The 21,816-nt window shown below is 37.5% G+C and overlaps 2 protein-coding genes and 1 non-coding gene across 3 annotated transcripts; all 3 read right to left on the minus strand.

Moving 5' to 3' along the window:
* Nucleotides 1-931: 931 nt before the first annotated feature.
* TRNAT-UGU (transfer RNA threonine (anticodon UGU)) lies at nucleotides 932-1,003 on the minus strand. Its single transcript has one exon. It is a non-coding gene; the product is annotated as a tRNA-Thr (tRNA).
* A 6,758-nt stretch (nucleotides 1,004-7,761) lies between these two features.
* LOC137732124 (protein JINGUBANG-like) lies at nucleotides 7,762-9,707 on the minus strand. Its single transcript, XM_068471423.1, has one exon. The coding sequence runs from the start codon at nucleotides 9,281-9,283 to the stop codon at nucleotides 7,970-7,972; it is 1,314 nt and encodes a 437-aa protein (XP_068327524.1). The 5' UTR covers nucleotides 9,284-9,707; the 3' UTR covers nucleotides 7,762-7,969.
* Nucleotides 9,708-15,615: 5,908 nt separating this feature from the next.
* Nucleotides 15,616-20,211, minus strand: LOC137731428 (putative multidrug resistance protein). The gene is made up of 8 exons (XM_068470536.1): nucleotides 20,029-20,211; nucleotides 19,881-19,935; nucleotides 19,376-19,560; nucleotides 18,828-19,285; nucleotides 18,184-18,724; nucleotides 17,751-18,101; nucleotides 16,096-17,681; nucleotides 15,616-15,994 (listed from the first exon to the last, which is right to left on the minus strand). The coding sequence occupies exons 1-8, from the start codon at nucleotides 20,209-20,211 to the stop codon at nucleotides 15,616-15,618; spliced, it is 3,738 nt and encodes a 1,245-aa protein (XP_068326637.1).
* Nucleotides 20,212-21,816: the final 1,605 nt, after the last annotated feature.

Here is a 21,816-nt window from a genome sequence, read left to right on the forward strand (position 1 = left end):
GGAAATCGAAGCTGATTTACGCTTCCGTTGACACGTCCTTCTGGAATTATAAACCAGCTGATGAACGTAACGCCTATCAGAAGCGACCCGCAAACCCTAAACCCTAATGCATAAAACCCCTAATGAATATAAACAAATCGAAATCGAAATCGAAGCGCAAGTGTAAACAGGAATGAGTAGCGGCGCTTAGGGTTGAGCAACGCTGGGGCGGGTTTTTATAGAAGAACGCGGCGGATTGGACGTCCAACACAACCCCTTTGTTTTTGTGGTATATAACGAAAATGCCATTAGGGCCGTGGAAGGAAGCTCTGATGTGGGTCTGGGCTTAGTTATGGGACTTGGTTTGGATGGGCTCGAGTTTGTGGGATTAGGCCAAAATTTTAAGGAAACGGACCCACAATTTATTCACCACACGTATTCCTTTTTCTTTTTCTTTATATATACACACAACGAAATATTTAGGGGCAGACAAATAATTGCCATCAAATTCTAGTGAATTCGAACTTAAAATATCTCACTTAAAAGTGCGAAAGAATATACATATTCCTTCAAAACTTATGGAGAAGTGAAAAACCATTGAAGGTTTGAATGGCCTACCTGACCTACGCCACCCAGGCGAGGTTTGAATGGCCCATCTCATCAAAAGGATAAATTTTTTGTTGCGACAAGAACACAAGTGGTACACCACGTGTTTTAATCAAAGTGGTGGAAATTTTTATTTTTTAAATTATTAACTTTTTAACACACACATCTTATCATTTGTATAATAACATGTGGTGTACCATCTCATATATCGGGTCTATCCATCAAAAGGTGAGCTCCCACAAAGAAGTGGGAAAACTCCCCTACAATCATCCTGCACACCACCTCGCATTTGCGCAACTGAGTCAGGAACTCAAGCAAGACAGAAACAAATGAAAATAATAAAAAATGCCCCCATGCAGGATCGAACTACAGACCTTCAGTTTACAAGACTGACGCTCTACCACTGAGCTATAGGGGCCTGCTGTTGTCATTTCCGAACTTTAATATAATTACCTTGGTATCCTGCTGACACTTTCAGAACGGAAAACTGGTGAGTGATATGCAAGTCAACAGAGGCCCACTTAGTCGAGGCTTTAGCTTTTGTGTCTGCTGAATTATCAAACAACGGTGGGAAAAAGCACAGGCACTACTAGTACATATTAGATGTGAGAGAGCCTGGTTGAAAGTTGAAACTCGACAGAGACAGTGACCTTGTTCGCCTGCATGCAACGTTCAGAAAAACTGGGACATAAAGAATAATAAGGCTACTACTTGAATTGTTAGTGGATAAGAGTTTTAAAAGGAAGGGATATCCTGATCATCTGCTGTGACATAGTGGAGAACACTGCTCCCATCATGTTTCTGGAAACAGTAATGAAAAGGTTAAATGGATGAGGTTTCTGTCGATGTCTCAAACCTAGAGGAATATTACTAATGGTGCACTGCACCCTCACTTAACTACAAACAAAATAATGTTACATATCCAATGATCTCTTACACTTAAGGAGTTATTATTTTTACTTGTAAATTATAGTCTGATATATATATGATGATAACTCATTAAAATCACCAAAAAAAAATTCACTCGTACGTGTCAAATTGTATTTTTCTAGAGGAAGAGAAAATATCTTACATATGAGCAGGCAAGTATATCTTTTCCTCCTCATGTCCTGTACAGAGGCCAACAACTCAAATGCTAGTGAATTGGCAGGAGATCACAAATTGTTTACTAGGGTTTATCTCCTTGATTCTGAAGGAATTAAAGTTCTGGCTCTCACTAGTGACTACTTTCTCTTAATTTCTCTTTTATAGAACAACATTGTTAATTGTCTTCATATGTTCAGATTGATCAAAAGAAAGAATAATTTATATTGAATTTTGTTTTTATTATCAATTGCATATACATTGTTTATTCGGTTTTCATGAATTTTCTTTCATTCTTTGTATTTAAAATGGTGAATGACAACCACTATTGTTCATGAACTTTAGGTAGGAACTTACATTTAAAATCCCATGTTGTTTGACAATTGCATGAATAACATTTAAATCATTACTTTACGCAAAGTGAAAACGAAAAACATGACAACTTTTTAGGACGTGCATGGTAAAGAAAAAGTTCATCTTTGCACAATACATTTAAAATATATCTTGACAATTACAATGGAAAAAAAAAAAAAAAACTAACACAATACACCTTTAGGGACGCGTAGCGTCCGTGATGCAAAAATGTCTCTCGCATGCACGTTAGTGCGTGCGGAGAGGCTAGTACAAAATAAAATGTAAAATAGCACATTGCCACCCGCATGAACATGCGACAAGAGACTTGTATTTTAGAATGGTTATCCTCTCTAGTGGCGTATTAATCCAAGCATTATGTTCAAGGAGGGGAATTTAACTAAGACCTCTTGTTTTAAGAGACATAGCTATGGCTACTTAGCTAAACTCCAAACTACAAAATCCAACCAAGGCCTCAACATTATTACAAAATGCTTGTGTCCCAAAATCCAACCAAGGCCTCAACATTATTACAAAATGCTTGTGTACCCCCCCCCCCCGGGGGGCCTCCCTCCCTCCCTCCCACTAACAAACATTTACCGTCCAAACATCATAATTCAAACCGTTCACTCTGTTTATCATCATCAAAAAATCATACGTCCAAAAATCATGTAATTTGAAGATCATTTAGTCATCTATACGTGTTAAATCAATCAAATGTTTTGGTAACACATAGCTCATGAAGAACCGTCTATTATTTTATGCATATGAATGATTAAAAGATCTCCAAGTTGAATATTTTTTTTGCATATATGATATTTAGATGATGATAAAGATAATGAACATTTTCAATTATAATGTCCAAAAAGTTCATTAATTGTAAGTGAGGAACAAATAAGTCCCTCTTAGAGCAGCGCCACAAGCATTATCCTTCTGAATATTCATTCGTTAGGATAATACTTCTCAATTTAGTTTCGATCTAAATTGAGTTTAAACATAAATTAATTGGTGATGTTTAAATCGCCCTTCTTTTACAAAAAGACAATGAGGAGACAACTTGCGATTAATTTATGAAGTTGTCCAGTAACATTGTACGTAAAGAAAACTAAGAGAATTAGACGAAACTGAGATTGATGAACTACTAAACCACCATCTAATTAAGCCTCAAATGATTAATTTTTAATTTTTTAAGTTAAAACGATAGCGGCTTTATTCATTTAAAAATAAGTACAGTTAGAAATTAAGACATCAAAAATTAAATTTGGCGGTTCATCAAACCAAAAAGAATATCAAAGGCTCAAATGACTAATAGATATGTGGATTGCGTGTAAAACCAAATTTATTCATTTTTCTATAAAACAACCCAGAGTTTCAGATGTACTTCACCAATTAACAATGAGTAATTTCGTGCAACTCTACTAACTTAATCTTTAATTAAGTGATCTTAATTAAGTAATTGGAACAAATTAAGGCGCAATTCAAGGGGAGACGCAAATGCGTGCCTTGTGATATGGAATGCACGCCCGTTGGTTTGCACATCTAATTTCCCAAACGATATATGCAAGAACACAATCACTATGGTAATTGACTAATTGACAAAAAATCTGGTAATTGACTAATTGACAAAAAATTTGGTAATTGACTAATTGTAGTTAAAGTTAGTTAAAATAAAGTAATCCTAGGGAAACATATTAGTAACAAGCTCTCTTAAACATTGATTGGTTGATTAATAGCGTTCTCCCGCCCGCGGGTTAATCAAAAGGATTAACAAAGTGTTTTTTTGTCTTCATATGGTGAGGCCTTGGAGTCTTCTTCCAGCTCCTCAATATATTATTCTTTCAAATCAATTGAGAATAATCTAAAGTTTCGGGTTACGAGTTAAACTAGAGTTTTATTTGTTTTGAGTTTTAAGGTTTTGTGTCACATCCCGTGCCCGCTCCACCACCGTGGCACGATATTGTCCGCTTTGGACCCCGACCACGTCCTCACGGTTTTGTTTCTGGGAACTCAAACGAGAACTTCCCAGTGAGTCACCCATCATGGGAGCGCTACTCGCTTAACTTCGGAGTTCCTACGGAATCCGAAGCCAGTGAGCTCCCAAAAGGCCTCATACTAGGTAGAGATGAAAATACACATATAAGGTCTACATGATCCACTCCCCTGAACGATGTGGGATGTTACATTTTGGCTACAAGTTATGTTTACATTTAGTGACATGGGCTTTATAGTGCAGATATTGTCTGTTTTAGTTATGCACTTTTGCTATATTTTAGTTTTTTTTTTTTTTTTTTAACGTTGTTATTAATGGTAAGAGAAGGGGGAAAGGGGTAGAGTTTGAACTCAAAAGACAGTGAGTTGAAATGGAAGATTAGAGTAAGCTTGGTTTCTTATGGTTATTACTTTTACTGTTTGGTGATGATGCACGTTTGAAGTTTATCTAATAAGAATTGTTTTTTTAATAAAATAATAACAAAAACTAAAACTAGGGCACTTCCATTATGAATTGAATGCTTAATTTAATTGGAATTACACGATTAAATAGTGTTTTATTTTGTAGATTTTCACTTCCTTGATTCAAACCTTATAAATTGTACATGATTTGGATCACATTTGAGGGGTATCCACTATCTGGTCTTATAAATAAATAAAAATGATGACATCTTCATTAAATTGATGACTAAGAAAGTCACATATATTACATAAAATCACAGAAGTCGTCATCTGCTTCATGCAACAACATAGAAAAACCATTCTACATATAACAATGAACTAGTCCTAAAAAATAATGCAATTCATAAGAAAATAAACTAAAAAAGAGACTCCATTAAAAAAATAAAAAACATAAAAGAGACAGGACTTGAAGATGCTGCAATCACATTGCTAATCAATCATCTATTGTATTTAGAATAAATGATATGTATGTTGGATACTTACAGCACAAGTAATAAAAGTTCTTTTATAAATGTTGTGCCAATATTTGGCTGACATTTAGTTCTTTTTAATCCCTTGCATGTTACAGATTTTAATTGTTTCTTGATATACACGATAAAAACAATAAATAACTGAGATAAATATTAATATTAGTGAGTATCACAAAGCAAACAAAGTATATACATATATGAACTTGGAACAATCAATTTAAATCTTATCGGATTGGTTAAAAATGCTTCTGTAAAGGGTTACAACTTACAACCAAAGACACTAATTGTCCTAAGGCTAGTAAATCGACACTGTAAAAGAGATGATAGCAAAGCAAATTCTAATTGGTATTAGAGTCTAAAAGAAGGTTTCCTAAAGTTTTAAGGTCTTGGTTTCGAAGTGATTTTTTGGTAAGGTAAAATGAATTAAACAAGTAAAACACATAGAGTTTTTGATTTGAAAGCTTGTAGTCTATTTCGTTGAATGATTTGAGTGTATTTTGCTTCAAGTCTTTTAACTCGTTTATATAGAATTCCAACTGCTTTCCTTGATCACTAATACGAACTCCTTGAAAAAGACTTGGGATTACTTTCCAGAAAGTGATGCAACGATGGGAAAGTAATCTAAAATATCTAGGCAGAGGCATAACCAAGACGGTAATCTTGTTAATCCTAAGATGACCTTTCCTCCAAATTGCAAAGACTTTGAATTCAATGCTCCCATCGGTCGAGAAATGAGTCTGGCATCTTTGACAAGTCAAAAAGTATTTGTGATTCCTCGTTGCTGATTCAAAACTCAGGTACAACAATATTTCTAGGGTAAACAATAGTTGCTATGGTGAGGCCTTGGAGTTAAATCACATGGATTAACAAAGTGTTTTTTTTTCTTCATATGGTGAGGCTTTGGAGTCTTCTTCCAGCTCCTCAATATATTATTCTTTCAAATCAATTGAGAATAATCTAAAGTTTAGGGTTACGAGTTAAACTAGAGTTTTATTTGTTTTGAGTTTTAAGGTTTTATATCACATCTCGGGCCCGCTCCATCACCGTAGCACGATATTGTTCGTTTTGGGTCCCGACCACGCCCTTAGACGAGAACTTCCTAGTGGATCACCCATCATGGGAGCGCTACTCGCTTAACTTCGGAGTTTCTACGGAACCTGAAGTCAATGAGCTCCCAAAAGGCCTCGTACTACGTAGAGATGGGAATACACATATAAGGCCTACAAGATCCACTCCCCTGGACGATATGGGATGTTACATTTTGGCTACAAGTTATGTTTACATTTAGTGACATGGGCTTTATAGTGCAGATATTGTCTGTTTTAGTTATGCACTTTTGCTATATTTTAGTTTTTAGTTTTTTTTTTTTTTTTTTTTTTTTTAAACGTTGTTATTAATGGTAAGAGAAGGGGGAAAGGGGTAGAGGTTGAACTCGAAATACAGTGAGTTGAAATGGAAGATTAGAGTAAGCTTGGTTTCTTATGGTTATTACTTTTACTGTTTGGTGATGATGCACGATTGAAGTTTATCTAATAAGAATGGTTTTTTTAATAAAATAATAACAAAAATTAAAACTAGGGCACTTCCATTATGAATTGAATGCTTAATTTAATTGGAATTACACGATTAAATAGTGTTTTATTTTGTAGATTTTCACTTCCTTGATTCAAACCTTATAAATTGTACAGGATTTGGATCACATTTGAGGGGTATCCACTATCTGGTCTTATAAATAAATAAAAATGATGACATCTTCATTAAATTGATGACTAATAAAGTCACATATATTACATAAAATCACAGAAGTCGTCATCTGCTTCATGCAACAACATAGAAAAACCATTCTACATATAACAATGAACTAGTCCCAAAAAATAATACAATTCATAAGAAAATAAACTAAAAAAGAGACTCCATTAAAAAAATGAGAAAAATAAAAGAGACTGGACTTGAAGATGCTGCAATCACATTGCTAATCAATCATCTATTGTATTTAGAATAAACGATATGTATGTTGGATACTTACAGCACAAGTAATAAAAGTTCTTTTATAAATGTTGAACCAATATTTGGCTGACATTTAGTTCCTTTAATCCCTTGCATGTTAAAGATTTAATTGTTTCTCGATATACGCGATAAAAACAATTAAGTAAGTAACTGAGATAAATATTAATTTTACTGAGTATATCACAAAGCAAACAAAGTATATACATATATGAACTTAGAACAATCGATATAGAAATCTTATTGGATTGGTTAAAAATGCTTTATGTAAAGGGTTACAACTGACAACCAAAGACACTAATTGTCCTAAGGCTGGTAAATCGACACTGCAAAAGAGATGATAGCAAAGCAAATTCTAATTGGTATTAGAGTCTAAAAGAAGGTTTCCTAAAGTTCGAAGGTCTTGATTTCGAAGTGGTTTTTTGGTAAGGTAAAATGAATTAAACAAGTAAAACGCATAGAGTTTTTGGTTTGAAAGCTTGTAGTCTATTTTGGTGAATGATTTGAGTGTATTTTGCTCCAAGTCTTTTAACTCGTTTATATAGAATTCCAACCGCTTTCCTTGATCACTAATATGAACTCCTTGAAAAAGACTTGGGATTACTTTTCAGAAAGTGATGCGACGATGGGAACGTAATCTAAAATATCTAGGCAGAGGCATAACCAAGACGGTAATCTTGTTAATCCTGAGATGACCTTTCCTTCGAATTGCAAAGACTGAATTCAATGCTCCCATCGGTCGAGAGAGAGAGAGAGAGAGAGAGAAATGAGTCTGGCATCTTTGACAAGTCAAAAAGTATTTGTGGTTCCTCATTACTGATTCAAAACTACCCCAGAATAGTTGCTAATTACCAAAACACGTCTGAAAGACTTGAGCAAACCAAATGATTATGGTATTTACGTACCATGTAACAATTATCTAGCAAATCACATCTCTATCCAAAATTTAAAAAACAAATCACATCCACAAAAAACCAGATTATGATCGCATTAAGTTTTACGTAAATTGTAATTAATCTAATTAATTACATTTGCAACTCTGACAGTAAGCCCGGCGAACTGTTCACGTTCGAAACCGAGACATGCCACACCTTCACTTCTCCATCCAAGCTCCCACTATAAACCGTAACGACGCCGCTTGACTCTTCGTCTTTAACCGCCACCAACGACTTCACCGGCTTCACGTGCCCCTCCAAAACCGCCAAACAACAAAAACTCCCGTCCTCGCCACGCTGCCACACCCTCACTGTCCGATCAGCCGATCCACTGAACAACAAATCCCCGACGTTGATCATACACAGTATAGCCTTCCGGTGACCTCTCAGAGCCCCCGTCACAGCCATGTGGTTCGCGCTGTCCTCCCTCTCCCACACCAGGATCGAACGGTCGCAAGCCCCTGAAAACAGCACCGATCCGTCGTCGTTTAGGGCCAAAGCGTTCACCGCTGACTTGTGCTTCTCCAGAGTCGCCACCAACACGTGGCGCTTCTCCCCGAACGGTTTGGCCCATACCCGTATCCGACAATCGGCCGATCCGGTGTACACCGTCCCGTCGTTCGATACCGCCACCGCGTTCACGGCGTCCTCGTGCGCCTTGACGGACTCAAGGCAGCGGAGATCCGAGTCCCGCCAAATCTTCAGGCTCTTGTCCCAGGAGACGGAGTAAATCAGGCCATTGTTGACGGCGATGCCGGTGACGGCGTCGGCATGCTGGATCCAGAGGCATTTCTTGTGGCGGCGGACGGTGACGTAGTTCTTGGGAAGTACGAAACGGCGCAAACGATCATTGACGGTGGGAAGGGAGTTTAATAGCTTGTGCCGTTTGCCCACCGTCAACTGCCAGACTCGTATTTTGGAGTCCTGGTGTGAAGTGAATATATTGCGGTTGGAAAAATTAACGGACTTAACGGAGCCCGAGGAGGCATCATCGGCGTTGAATGAATCGTGAAGCGCGTGGGTCGTCCGATCATAGACGTTGATCTCGTGGCCGGATGCGGCGTAGAGGAGGTTGTGGTGGATGGCGAGGCAGGTGATGGGGAGGGAGGGGCGGCGGGGCCTGAGAGTGGCGAAGCAGAGGTGGGAGACGGAGAGGTCGAGGGCGTCTAGAGGGGAGAGTTTCTGGAGGGAGACGACAGATGGCAGCGTCTGGAGGGAGAGGTTGCTTTGGAGGCTGCTACTGCTGGTGTCGCTAGCGCTAGTGCTAGTGCTGGGAACATCAGAGGTGCTGCTCGTGTCGGAAGTTTCGAGTTTCGTCGGAGATGGTGAGGTCTCAGATTTGGAGAATGGGATGGTGGATTCGCTGTTGGCGGAGCAGATGGCTAGCCAGGATCGGACCCTCATGGCGTCGTCGGTGATAGAAAAGCTGAGTCGAACTATGTATATGGTCTATATATAGGCAAAGAAGATTTTGGACTTTGGTGTGTGGGGTGCCGCGTGGAGGGCGGGAGGAGAAATAAATGACGAAAAGGGAAGGGTGCGATCGGTACGAGACCCGTCTGTTCGATGGAGGACGAGTTTCGCCGGGAGGGGTATGTTGGTAATTTTATGGGGTAAAGAAGTGGGGTCCATCCACTGGGCAATACGCGTCTGTGGACAACAAGGAAGAGGTTGGCTTTGCCAATTGGCATTTGCTTTTTTTTTGGGGCGGGGGGAGGAAGATGCTAAAGCCAGAAAGCGAGGTTTCTTGTTCAACCAAGTCGGCTTAGGGCTATCCTATGCATGTCTGAGCAGCGACCATGATCATGCAATTGACTCGGAGAAGTTTCGGCATGACTGTTTTATCAAGGTAGTTTTATGTCGAGTGAGATTATCGCAAGTCGAGTGTGACCAAAATATATAAAAGTTACATATTTTAGTGAGTTTTTCTCTTTAATGAGAAAGAAGCAAATGTATTTTATGATATTTTGCATGTCTCACATTGTCACGTGTTGTGAACATCTACTCATAAATGTAGTTGTAAGTATATCAGCTAATAATATTATAGGTCAGTGTGATGGTCGGACTTATTAGAGACAGTGTTTATTCAACGTCTATTGTCTCATAAAAATTCGAATCCTTAATTATAAAATTACCATCGAACAACTTTATATACGGATTTTTCGGGACGTTAATGTTGTTTTCAGTCCCAGTGTAGGACATACATATATCTATTCCAATTTCCAACCGAGCCGGATAATTTAAAATAAACTTAAAATATGCAGTAGTTTTCAGGGATGTTTGAAACATTGTGTTGAACGAAAGTCGCTATGCAAGAAAAAACAAAGTCATGACTATTTAGGGAATGCTGCTAAGTAAGCCAGGTAAGATTGAAATATGAGATTAGTTTCTTAATCACGCTTGTTATCAGATGACTCATTCCTTGTAATTTGCAGAGTAATTAAAATGCCACTTGCGCTGTAATTATCTATCGTTCTAGGAAGAATTATTCGTTTGATTAGAGTACAAAGTATAAGTCGCAAGAATTACAGTGACAACTGCCAAGATCCCTTCTCTATTTACACAAAAATCAGATCGAGGCATATTGTTGTTTTGTTTACTGAAATTTAGTGGATATTCTCTTGGGAATATTGTCTCACGGTCGTCTTTTATATTTATATATTTATAAAGAGAGAATGATAATTCTTATCCGGAAAATAATAAGACAATACTAAAACGAAAGACGAAACTTTACGCTTGCTATATATATATATATATATATATTTTTTTTTTTTTTTGTTAAGGTATTTTCAGTCTGAAAGGATAAATATATGTACAATTATCTTTGCCTTAGATATTTGTACCGTTACTCAACTTTGTAACACTTCCCCCTAGTTCTTTCGGGAAACCCTAGGAATATGGCTGAATACTTCTTTTTGTTACCACTCTCTCTCAATGTCAACATTATGTCGAAAATATTCTTTTGATAAAATATGGACAGCTTCTTAGCCGGATTTCGCTCCAATATTCAGGAAGCAATTAGGCATGTACCATCATACACACAAGATTCTAAAAAGTGTTAAGCGCTAGTTGGATGGTGGGCGGGGACCTAACGCCTAGGCGTCTAAGGGGTCTAGGAAGTTTTGTTAATTTAATTTAATTTATTAATTAATATATAAATAAATGTCTACTTACTCTTAAAAATTACATAATTGTGTTGGGATATATACATTGCAAAATGACTATTCCTCCACGTATCCAACATGTCTCTTACAATTTATTGAAAACTAAAATGCATATATGAGAGTTGCGACCTAAGCGGGTCTAGGTGAGCCCCTAGATAGGTTTAGGCACCAATTTTTATTGTTTAAACGCCTAAGAATTAATTGTGACGGTGCCCAACCGCCTAGGCAAGACCTGGACGAGAAATAGGCAGGTACTTTTAGAATAATGACCAAGTATTGACCACATGTCTATAGTTCAGTATTTGTGCCCTTTTTTGGGTCTATAGTGGAGTGCTATAGGCAATATACGGTTACAACTTACAAGCAAGACGAAAGTATTATCGATCCAGCTTAGAGAATAGTGGAGCAGAAACCCTTTTAAGATGATGTTGTGTATGTATATATCCTGCAAACACTCAAACACGCAAGATTATGGAAATCGGTATGGTTGTTAACATATATTTTTTATATCGTGATTTGGCAATGGGCAGAATGTAAAGTTGTGAACTATCTGTTCTAGCAAAGCGGATTATCATCTTAAGAATATTATCAGCAAGATTACAAACCTCAATCCCTACTTAACATCACATTTTACTTCCTTTTCAGATGCATATATGTACAGTAATAACTTTAAATAAAGGATTTGGAATCAAAACTTATTTTGTCCCCCCTCAAAGTGGTAGTTCTTTATTGCAGAATTAAGGATTTATTTGTCTACCTAATTAATATAATTTATTACAGCTTAATTAAGAATATTATCTGGATTTTAGCCTATGCCAACTCATGGAATGATAGCTTACTATATGGGGATAAAAAGTGGCATTGGAAATTATGATGTGACCGGCATTACCAAGAAATCAGATGTCGACTGTCAACTATGAACACCAGTAAAAGTATCATGTCGACCGAAAATGGTATTTCCAAATTATTAATCGAATAAAATTGTCATGCAGCACACTCCCAAAGTTAGCTGTGAACACCAACCTTTCAGAGTATTTTCGATTCTAAGGGTCACACTATTACGTAAGGCGCTAGTTGAATGATGGACGGGGATCTAATGTCTAGGCGTTTAAGGGGTCTAGACAGTTTTGTTAATTTTAATTAAATTTATTATTTAATATATAAATAAATGTTTACTTACATTTAAAAATTACATAATTGTATTGTGGTATATACATTGCAAAATGACTATTCATCCACGTATCCAACAAGTCTCTTATAATTTATTAAAGAATAAAATGCATAAATGAGAATTGCGACCTAAGCGAGTCTAGACGAGCGCCTAGGTAGGTTTAGGAACCATTTTTTATTGTTTAAACGTCTAGGGATTAATTGTGACGGTGACCAGCCGCCTCGACAAGACCTAGAAGAGAAATAGGTGGGTACTTTTAGAATATCGACCAAGTATTGACCACATGTCTATAGTTCAATCTTTTTGCCGTTTTTTGGCTCTATAGTATGAGAAGTGCTATGTAGGCAATATACGGTCACCATACAAACAAGACAAAAGCATTATAGATCCAGCTTAGAAAACAGTGGAGTGGAATCCCTTTTAAGATGACGTTGTGTGTGTATATATCCTCCAAACACTCAAACACACAAGGGTATGGTAATCGGAATATGTGACAACCCGTTCCTAATTTTACGAATTTATTAAGTTTAAAAGAATGAAATGATGAAAATGCCCTAGAAGTGAGCTTGTTGACTTTCGTTGACAGTCTTTTCATGGCGCGTATGAGTCACTATTCTTACCATATTCTTGAAGTACTCTATGGTACGAACTCGTAGGCGCACTCTTTCATTTAGGCACTTTTAGGTTTAAATTTACTCATATTTTCTACATCACTACACTTTATGGCTTTGTCACCCTTCTGGTGTCAACCAACACAACTCAATTCGGAGTCTAGGTAGACATTCTGGATCGAGGTGTGTCAGTATAGTTTTTTTTTTTTTTTTTTTTTTTGTGGTAACAAATATTTATTTTTTATATAGTGATTTGGCAATGGGCAGAATGTAAAGTTGTGAACTAATATCTGTTGGTTATCATCTCAAGAATATTATCAGCAAGATTACAAACCTCAATCTCTACTTAACATCACATTTACTTCCTTTTCAGATTCATATATGTACAGCAATAACTTTAAATAAAGGATTTGGACTCCAACTTGAATTGTTCCCCCTCTAAATGGTGGTTCTTTATTGCAGAACTAACGATTAATTAGTCTATCTAATTAACATAATTTATCACAGCTTAATTAAGAAAATTATCTGGCTTTTAGCCTATGCCAACTAATGGAATGATAGCTTACTGTATGGGGATATAAAGTGGCATTGGAAATTATGATGTGACCGGCATTACCAACAAATCAGATGTCGACTGTTAACTATGAACACCGGTAAAAGTATCATGTCGACCGAAAATGGTAATTCCAAATTATTAATCGAATAAAATTGCCATGTAGCACAATCCCAAAGTTGGCTGTGAACACCAACCTTTCAGAGTAATTTCAAATCTGAGAGTCATACTTTTACGCAATGTTGCAAATTCATTTGTGTTATAACATATGTAGTCAGTTATATTTTTGCATTTTAACAATATTATATGTCACTATGTCATTTACGTATATTATAACTCAACAGCGGAAGACTACTACACTTTAAAGTTTCTTCAACTTCTCCTATCGAGAGAAATATACATTGGGAATGGGTACATTACCACCGTTGCGTCCTATGTAATTTGTTATCCGTAGCTGAGGCTTTGTATGTTTGGGGCTTTTTCTGCAACAACATTTGTATGGGAAGAGATAACACTAGCTGTACGGCCCAAGTTTTTCATCGCTGTGGCCCATACAACTTTTATAATTTTAGGCCTATGCCAATGCCACAATGTGTAAAGGAAAGGTAAAGGTAAAACGAGCCAAGATAAGGACAGATTTTTCAGTATGATTGATACACAAGATGGTACATCACGTGTCATTATATAAATAGTGAGATATGAGTGCTAAAATGTTAATAACTTAAAAAATAACATTTCCTACCATTTTTATTAAAACACGTGGTGTACCACTTGTGTACCTGTCATAATTAAAAAATTTCTCCAAGATAAGGGAGAAAAGTGAGTTCCGAGTGATGGGTTAAACATCGAAAGGCTCTGGGCCTGAGTTGGCACGAACACCAAATCGAGTTGGGGTAAAAATATTTCCTCCTTTTTTTACTACTAAAAGGGAGAAGTTGTTTCAGTTGTCCTAATGGTTAGCGTTTTCTTCTCCAATTCATCGGAATTGGGAATCAAATTCTTCCCTCCTTTTTAGCATAAATTACAGTTGAATACTACTTACTTTTTAAAATCTAAATAATTATCAAGAATAATTGAAATGCATCTTAAAATATCAAATTCGTGTGTGTGTGTGTGTGTATTAGTATAGCTTGAACTACTCTATGTTTTCTGTGTTGAAATGAATAGAATTTGCATGAACTGTTGCAAATTCATTTATGTTATAACATGTTTAGTTAGTTACACTTCCGCATTTTAGTAATATTATGTGTCATTATGTCGTTCACGTATGTTATAACTCAACAGCGGAAGACTACTACACTTTAAAGTTTCTTCAACTTCTCCTATCGAGAGAAATATACATTGGGAATAGGTACATCACCACCGGTGCGTCCTATGTAATTAGTTATCCGTAGCTGGGGCTTTGTATGTTTGGGGCTTTTTCTGCAACAACATTTGTATGGGAAGAGATAACATTAGATGTACGGCCCCAGTTTTTTATCGCTGTGGCCCGTACAACTTTTATAATTTCAGGCCTATGCCAATGCCACAATATGTAAAGGAAAGGTAAAGGTAAAACGAGCCAAAGATAAATTTTTCAGTATGATCGGTATACGAATAGTACATCATATGTCATTATATAAATTGTAGGATATGTGTGCTAAAAAGTTAATAACTTAAAAAATAAAAGTTTCCATCACTTTTATTAAAACACGTAATGTACCACTTATGTACCCTAATTAAATATTTCTCCAAGATAAGGGAGAAAAGTGAGATCCCAGTGATGGGTTAAACATCGAAGGGCCCTGGGCCTGAGTTGGCACGAACACCAAATCGAGTTGGGGTAAAAATATTTCCTCCCTTTTTTACTACTAAAAGGAAGAAGTTGTTTCAGTTGTCCTAATAGTTAGCGTTTTCTTCTCCAATTCACCGGATTTAGGAATCAAATATTCTTCCCCTCCCCCCCTCCCCCTTCTCTTCTTTTTCCTTTTTAGCATAAATTACGGTAGAATATCACTTACTTTTTAAAATCTAAATAAATATCGAGAATAATTGAAATGCATCTTAAAATATCAAATTCGTATATATATACATATATATTAAAATAGTTTGAACTACTCTATGTTGTTCTGTGTTGAAATGAATAGGATTTAATGACCACACAGAGATAGTCTTTGTTCATCAATATTGTACTTGAACACTATCTGCATGTTCCAACAGTTCATGCAGATTAATATATATTTATGTCTTCTTTTTTATCATATGTTATGTTGGTGTGGAGGGTGACTGCTTTGTAGTTTTATCAGAGAATGGTAGGCACCTCCAATGGCAAGCAGCTCAGAGTGTGATCCTTTTTCAGCAACCTTCCCATTCACTATCACAGCTATGGAGTCTGCTTTCTGAATTGTCGACAACCTGTGAGCTACAACTACGCATGTTCTACCGACCATCATCTTCTCCAATGCTGCTTGGACTAAATTTTCCGACACGCTGTCAAGAGCGCTGGTTGCTTCATCCAACAGAAGGATTGTTGGGTTCTTTAGGATTGCTCGAGCAAGTGCTACTCTCTGCTTCTGGCCTCCGGATAGCTGCACTCCTCTTTCGCCACAGTAAGTCTCGTACCCCTCTTCCATAGAACTGCACAATTTAGAAGGAAAAAAAAATTAAATTTTTCTGTCTATCGAGACCAGCAAATGTATGTGTTGCAATGTGGAGAAGAAGTAGAAATGCGTAGATACCTTATAAATTCATGAGCATTGGCAAGTTTTGCAGCCTTCCTTACTTCAGAAACCGTTGCATTTTCTTTACCATACACAATGTTTTCGTGGATGGTTCCTCCGAAAAGAGTAGGCTCCTGGCTTACCAAAGCAATTTGTGACCTCAATTTCCTCAAATTATAGAGCTTGATGTCGCATCCATCTATCAATACTGATCCATTTAGCGGGTCATAAAACCTTTCGATCAAGCCAATGACAGTGGATTTTCCAGAACCACTCTGTCCCACTAGCGCTATTGTGTTTCCAGCTTCAATTTTCAGATTCAGCCCCTTGAAGATCATCTGGTCCGGCCTCACCGGGTAAGCAAATACTACATTTTTTAGTTCTATGTGACCCTTGAAAATCTTTTTTATCCCTTCAAACTCTTCAGAAGAAATTTCACTCTCTCTGTCTAGGATTGAAAATATCGACTTGATGGCTTTTCCCCCTCTGGCTAGATCAGTAGTCATGCTTCCCGCGTCTGCAATGTTCTTACCGGTGCTCATTAGGATGAAAAAGACTTGAAATAGGTGTTTCGCCGGCACTAGCTTCTGATTCATTAGCCTTCCTCCATACCAATAAGTCAAGGCTATTGCAGCTGTTGTCAAAAATTGGGAGCTGAACAGACCCAAACCTGAAATCCATGACTGTTTGATGTTCTCCTTCTGCGGCCCTCGCATTGCATCTCCAAATAGCTTTAGTATTCTATCCTGAGAAGAAAATGCAGTGATAGTTCTATGGTTGAAAGTAGCTTCACTAGCTAGTTGACTGCCCTCGGCTTGCGCTTTCTGTGCTTTTATAGACATATTCTTCATTAGAACACTCCTCGAATAAAAGCTTCCTATGAGCAGGGGCTGTATCGCAATCATTACAATGGCTATCCTCCATGTGATCATGAGTCCAATCACAAAAGCTATCGAGGCACTGAAGAAAACCTGAACCAACATTGATATACGATCTGCGGTTAGGGATCTAACCATGCTTGCTTCAGTGGTTAGCCGTGCACAGATGGCAGCACTTGTGTTTTCATCTTTATCAAACCACCCTATCTCAAAGGTGAGAATTTTTTCGAGCATTTTTATCCGAACCCTTTTGGATAATCGCTCTCCCATAACTGCAAAGTTGTAATGTTGGAGGAGATTAGCAATGAAGCTGAGAACTGCTAGGCTTAAGAAGATGTAGCAGTAGAATCTGGTGTCTGATAGTATCTTGGATTTGTCTGTTTGGAAGTAAACCGATATGACTGTTCCTAAGCAATAGGCATGAACTGGCTGGATAGCTCCGAAGCCAGCAGCTCCTATACACCCTAGTATTGCTTGCTTCCACTCAGGTGCATTCATTTGCAATAAACGCCAGAGGGAGGAGGAACGATGAGAGATGTTTTCATCGTCAAAGTCATCGTAGTGTGCTTGGAAAGAGTTCTCGATGCTGATGGAAAATATTGGGGTGACTGGATAAGCCGGGCTGTTTTGCCAGCTTGGTGTCACACTCCTTGGTGTGTGCCAGTTTGTTTCCCCACTCCTTGGCGCAGGGCTGTTTTTCCAGCTTGATCTCCCACTTTTTGGTGTCTGCGGATTTCGCAGATATTTGGTTTGTTGGTCTATAATATCGTCTGGATAATAGGATAAGTCAGGGACACCGTTCTGCATTGCCCGTTGCTGTAATTGCAGCATCTTACTGTAAGCTCCACCTTCGCCATTGTTCTTCTGGACTAAGTCCTCATGAGATCCCTTTTCCACCACTCTACCCGATTGAAGAACCACTATCAGATCAGCCTTGCGAATTGTGGTGAGGCGGTGAGCTATGACGATTGTTGTTCTTCCTTGTGAAGCTTGGTCCAAGGCTTCCTGTACAACTTTTTCGGATTGAGCATCCAAAGCACTTGTGGCTTCATCAAGCAAAAGAATTTTCGGGTCTCTGATGATTGCTCTCGCTATTGAAATCCTCTGCTTTTGTCCTCCAGACAATTGAACTCCGAATTGCCCAACCTAAAGAAAAAGGTACAGAATTTATAGTCGTATATAAAAACGAATGGGACCAACTTCTAGTGAGTAGAATATTGTGGCTTACTTGAGTACCATATCCTTGAGGTAGCTTAGAAATGAAGTCATGTGCATTTGCAGCCTTAGCTGCACTTATTACATTTTCCATTGAAGCTCCTTCCTTTCCGAACAAAATATTCTCTTTTATCGATGTTGCAAAGAGAATAGGCTCTTGATTGACCAGTCCCATCTGTGATCTCAACCACTGTAGCTGAAACTTCCTTAACTTGTATCCGTCGAGGAGAATCTCTCCTTTTACTGGATCATAAAATCTTTCGAGCAAAGCAATGATTGTTGACTTGCCCGAACCACTGCCTCCAACAAGACCTATCATCTTACCAGCTTGGACCTTGAGATTTAGTCCTTGAAGAACCAGGGTATCAGGTCTTGAAGGATAGCAGAAGTCAACCTTTCTAAATTCGATGTCTCCTTTCACAAATGTTAAAACTTTTCCCCTTTCATCTTCAGAATCAATAGCGGGAATTCGATCAATCATTTCAGATATTCGAGTAGCAGCAGCAGTAGCTGCGGTGATGGCAGCGAGAATTGGAAGCGCATTCATTATGGCGCTGGAAATACAACATTGAAGCTGTGAGTCGAGACTTGAATTGAGATACAAGTAAGGAATAAAAGAGAAGAAGGAAAAATGGAACATAAAGAAAAGTAACTCACATTCCTCCGAGAATTACGCAGATTCCAGAAATGAAAACAAGGCCACCTTTTTCTCCTCTCTCGGTAACAAGTTTGCTACCAACCCAAGCCTGAAAAGCCCAAGCAGCATAAATCATTCCCATGCTGCCTATCAGCAATCCCTTTGTGAAGCCTTGCTTTATGCCTAGCTCTGTGCATTTTTCGAGAGCAATGCTGAACTTTTTTAGTGTTTGATTCTCCCCAACGTACGAATAAACTGTACGGATTGATGAGATTGCTTGTTCCGCAATCCCTCCAGCAACCCCATAGGCACCAGCTATCTTACCTCCCAATTTCTTCATTACATTCCCAATTCCAATTCCTGGGATCATAAACATGATCGAGCATGGAAGAGCAGCCAGTGCCAGTCGCCAAGAAAGCACAAAGGAAACAGGAAAGCAGAAGATAAATGACGAGAGATGTGCCAAGCAATTCGGTATCTGAAGAAAAGAAACGTGAGTGTGATGAACACAAGATTACAGAGTTTTACGAAGGAAAAGAAGGCATGCGATAGAGGATCAATCACAAACCTTTTCCGCGATTGTGTCTTGGATTAAATGAGCATCGGAAGAGATAGTGGAAATGACTTGGAAGGTAATGGAAGAATTGGCCTGACTGTCAAAGAAGGCAACTTCTTGCCTGAGGACTGATTTTAAGTACTCAATTCTCATCCGAGACGCCTGCCTCTCAGCAGTTCTAGTCCAACAAACTCCTTCTGCAAATTACAAATGTTGATAGGTATATAATTACACATCATTCTAAATGATGGTTCCTTTCGGATCATCTTCTCTCAGGTACACCTACAAGTATATATAGTCTGCAGATTTTTCCTTTTATTCTCTGTCGAATTACTGTTTCTGATGAGTTGCACTTACACGGTTATACTTTCATACTCTAGCTAGCCTTATTGTTATGTAATGTAAAGTTTGCATCTCTAGCAGCCTACCTTGTTTTTAGAGACTAAAGAAACCGAAACACAATGATACAACATCCAAAAAAAGAAAGAAAATGAAGAAAACTCTAAATTTTACATACCCATGAAAGCAGATATTCCAACCCCAATTGCAAGAATTAGCAGCCTGAGTCCGTACTAAAAAAAAAAAAAATTTAAATGTTGCACTTTGTTAGCCATACAAACCGAAAATTATAGCCGAAGTTCATTAAATAATGTAATCCTGCATACCTTGTCCACAACTTCATTGGAGAAAGAAAGAGTAGCACCTCCATACTCATTGATCACACGGCTGAGAACGAACATAGTCAGCGGTGTCATCAACCCATCTCCGATGCTACCCAGAGTCCCGAACACCATTAGCAACTTATCGACACCATCTGCATACCTAAAGATTCCACCTTTCTTCCCCATCTTACAAACTACACAATACAACACAGTTTCCTTCAGCCACCTTCTTAGAAAAGTTGAAAATCCTCACTTCCAAGTTCTTATTCTAATCACTTGCAGACATCAACAAAATTAAGTTAATTAACATTGTTCAAGAGATGTGACAGCTTTACTTAGCAGCAAATAAGCATTTTTTAAGAGATAAGTTCATAGAGGTGGCCTTCACCTGTTGTATTTTGTGACAATTTCAACTTCCTCTGATGCCAAACGGATGGTTATGTACTCTACAACTTATAGCACGTTTTTGGAATAATTAAGTCGGCTTTTTGTTTGATTACTTAGGAACTAATCGAACTGTTGGTTTCTCTAATTCCAACTGTCTATATTTCTGACGTTTTTGCTCTTGCCTCTTTGCAGCATTAGGAAATATAACCAAACAAATATTTCATGTGCTTTTCTTTTGTTTTTTAATACTTTAAACATGTCTGGGCGAAAAGTCAACAAGAAAATGCTTTGGACTTGATGATGATGATCTGGATTTTGTATATATAGCCGGCCTGGGAAAATCTCCGGGGTGCTAATAATACGACACGTGTGAGTTCGGCATGGCTGATATAATAGAGAAGAGATCAAAAGTCCGGATCACTTAATCCAGTAGCTTTGATGGAAGAGATCTGAAGATGATCTCTTCTTGATATAATATATGTGCAACTCTTCAATGTATTAAAATACAACGTCAACTTCTGCAACAAAAACTGAATCGAATTTAGATTATGTCATGGAAGTATCTAACTCGCTTTTGGCTTAAAAAGCGCATCTTAGATTTGTACAGAAATGGCATCTTAGAGTTTGCAAGAATTATTAGAGGATTCCAAGAATGTGTCAACAAACCATGTCAAGATTGTTCTCTTGTTAAACGATTGAGACTCTCGTGTTTATGCGCAATGTGTTTGTATTTTGTGTTTCAGCCTTTACTTTGTCTTCATTTTTCAAAGACTGCAGAAGTTGGGAAGCTTTGGGGTTGGGATTAGAAGATTATTAATTAGGAGTTGGGTGTCTTAGTTTGTTGTTTATTTTCTTTAATTATGTTGGCTGGAGTTTAGGTTCAGTCTTCTTTAATTTGGTATTCTGGTTTTTTTTGCTTTGAATTATTTTATTATTTCTAGTTTTCTTATTTTAGTTCTTTTGTAATTTATAGTTAGTGGTACAGTTTTCTTAAAAAAAAATTATGCCTCGTGATGGTAATCAAGTTGCGTGTTTTTTTAATAAATGATGTTTATTCCGAGTTCATGATATTAATGTACGGGTATAAATAGTTTTTTGGTATTCTATGTATTATTTATGTTGACAAATAAAACACCCAATTCAAAAAAAAAGGAAAAAACAAAAAGAAAAAAAGAATTTGCAAGCATTTGTCTGGAACAAATATGACATCTCGAACAAGTCAGTTTGTATAGGCACCTTATAGCAGGCCGAAAAAAGTGAGAGTGACTTACATTAAACAAATATTGTCATTTTGATCTCTCAAATCTATAAGTGCAATAATTGCAATATACCTGTTTCATATAAGCTCATTTCGAAAAAAGTAAACATTCATCAAAATTCAGTTTTAAGATAGAATCTTTGCCC

The sequence above is a fragment of the Pyrus communis genome, chromosome 4 (assembly GCF_963583255.1).
Source record: "Pyrus communis chromosome 4, drPyrComm1.1, whole genome shotgun sequence".
NCBI lineage: Eukaryota > Viridiplantae > Streptophyta > Magnoliopsida > Rosales > Rosaceae > Pyrus > Pyrus communis.

Excerpts from the sequence above, each read along its gene's own strand:
- LOC137732124 (XM_068471423.1), bottom strand. The coding sequence starts at position 9,283 with ATGAGGGTCCGATCCTGGCTAGCCATCTGCTCCGCCAACAGCGAATCC.
- LOC137731428 (XM_068470536.1), bottom strand. The coding sequence starts at position 20,211 with ATGGGGAAGAAAGGTGGAATCTTTAGGTATGCAGATGGTGTCGATAAG. Across the intron at positions 19,936-20,028 it reads CCAATGAAGTTGTGGACAAG|TACGGACTCAGGCTGCTAAT; the intron begins GTATGCAGGATT and ends TTTTTTTTTTAG. Across the intron at positions 18,725-18,827 it reads TGCGTAATTCTCGGAGGAAT|CGCCATAATGAATGCGCTTC; the intron begins GTGAGTTACTTT and ends TTGTATTTCCAG.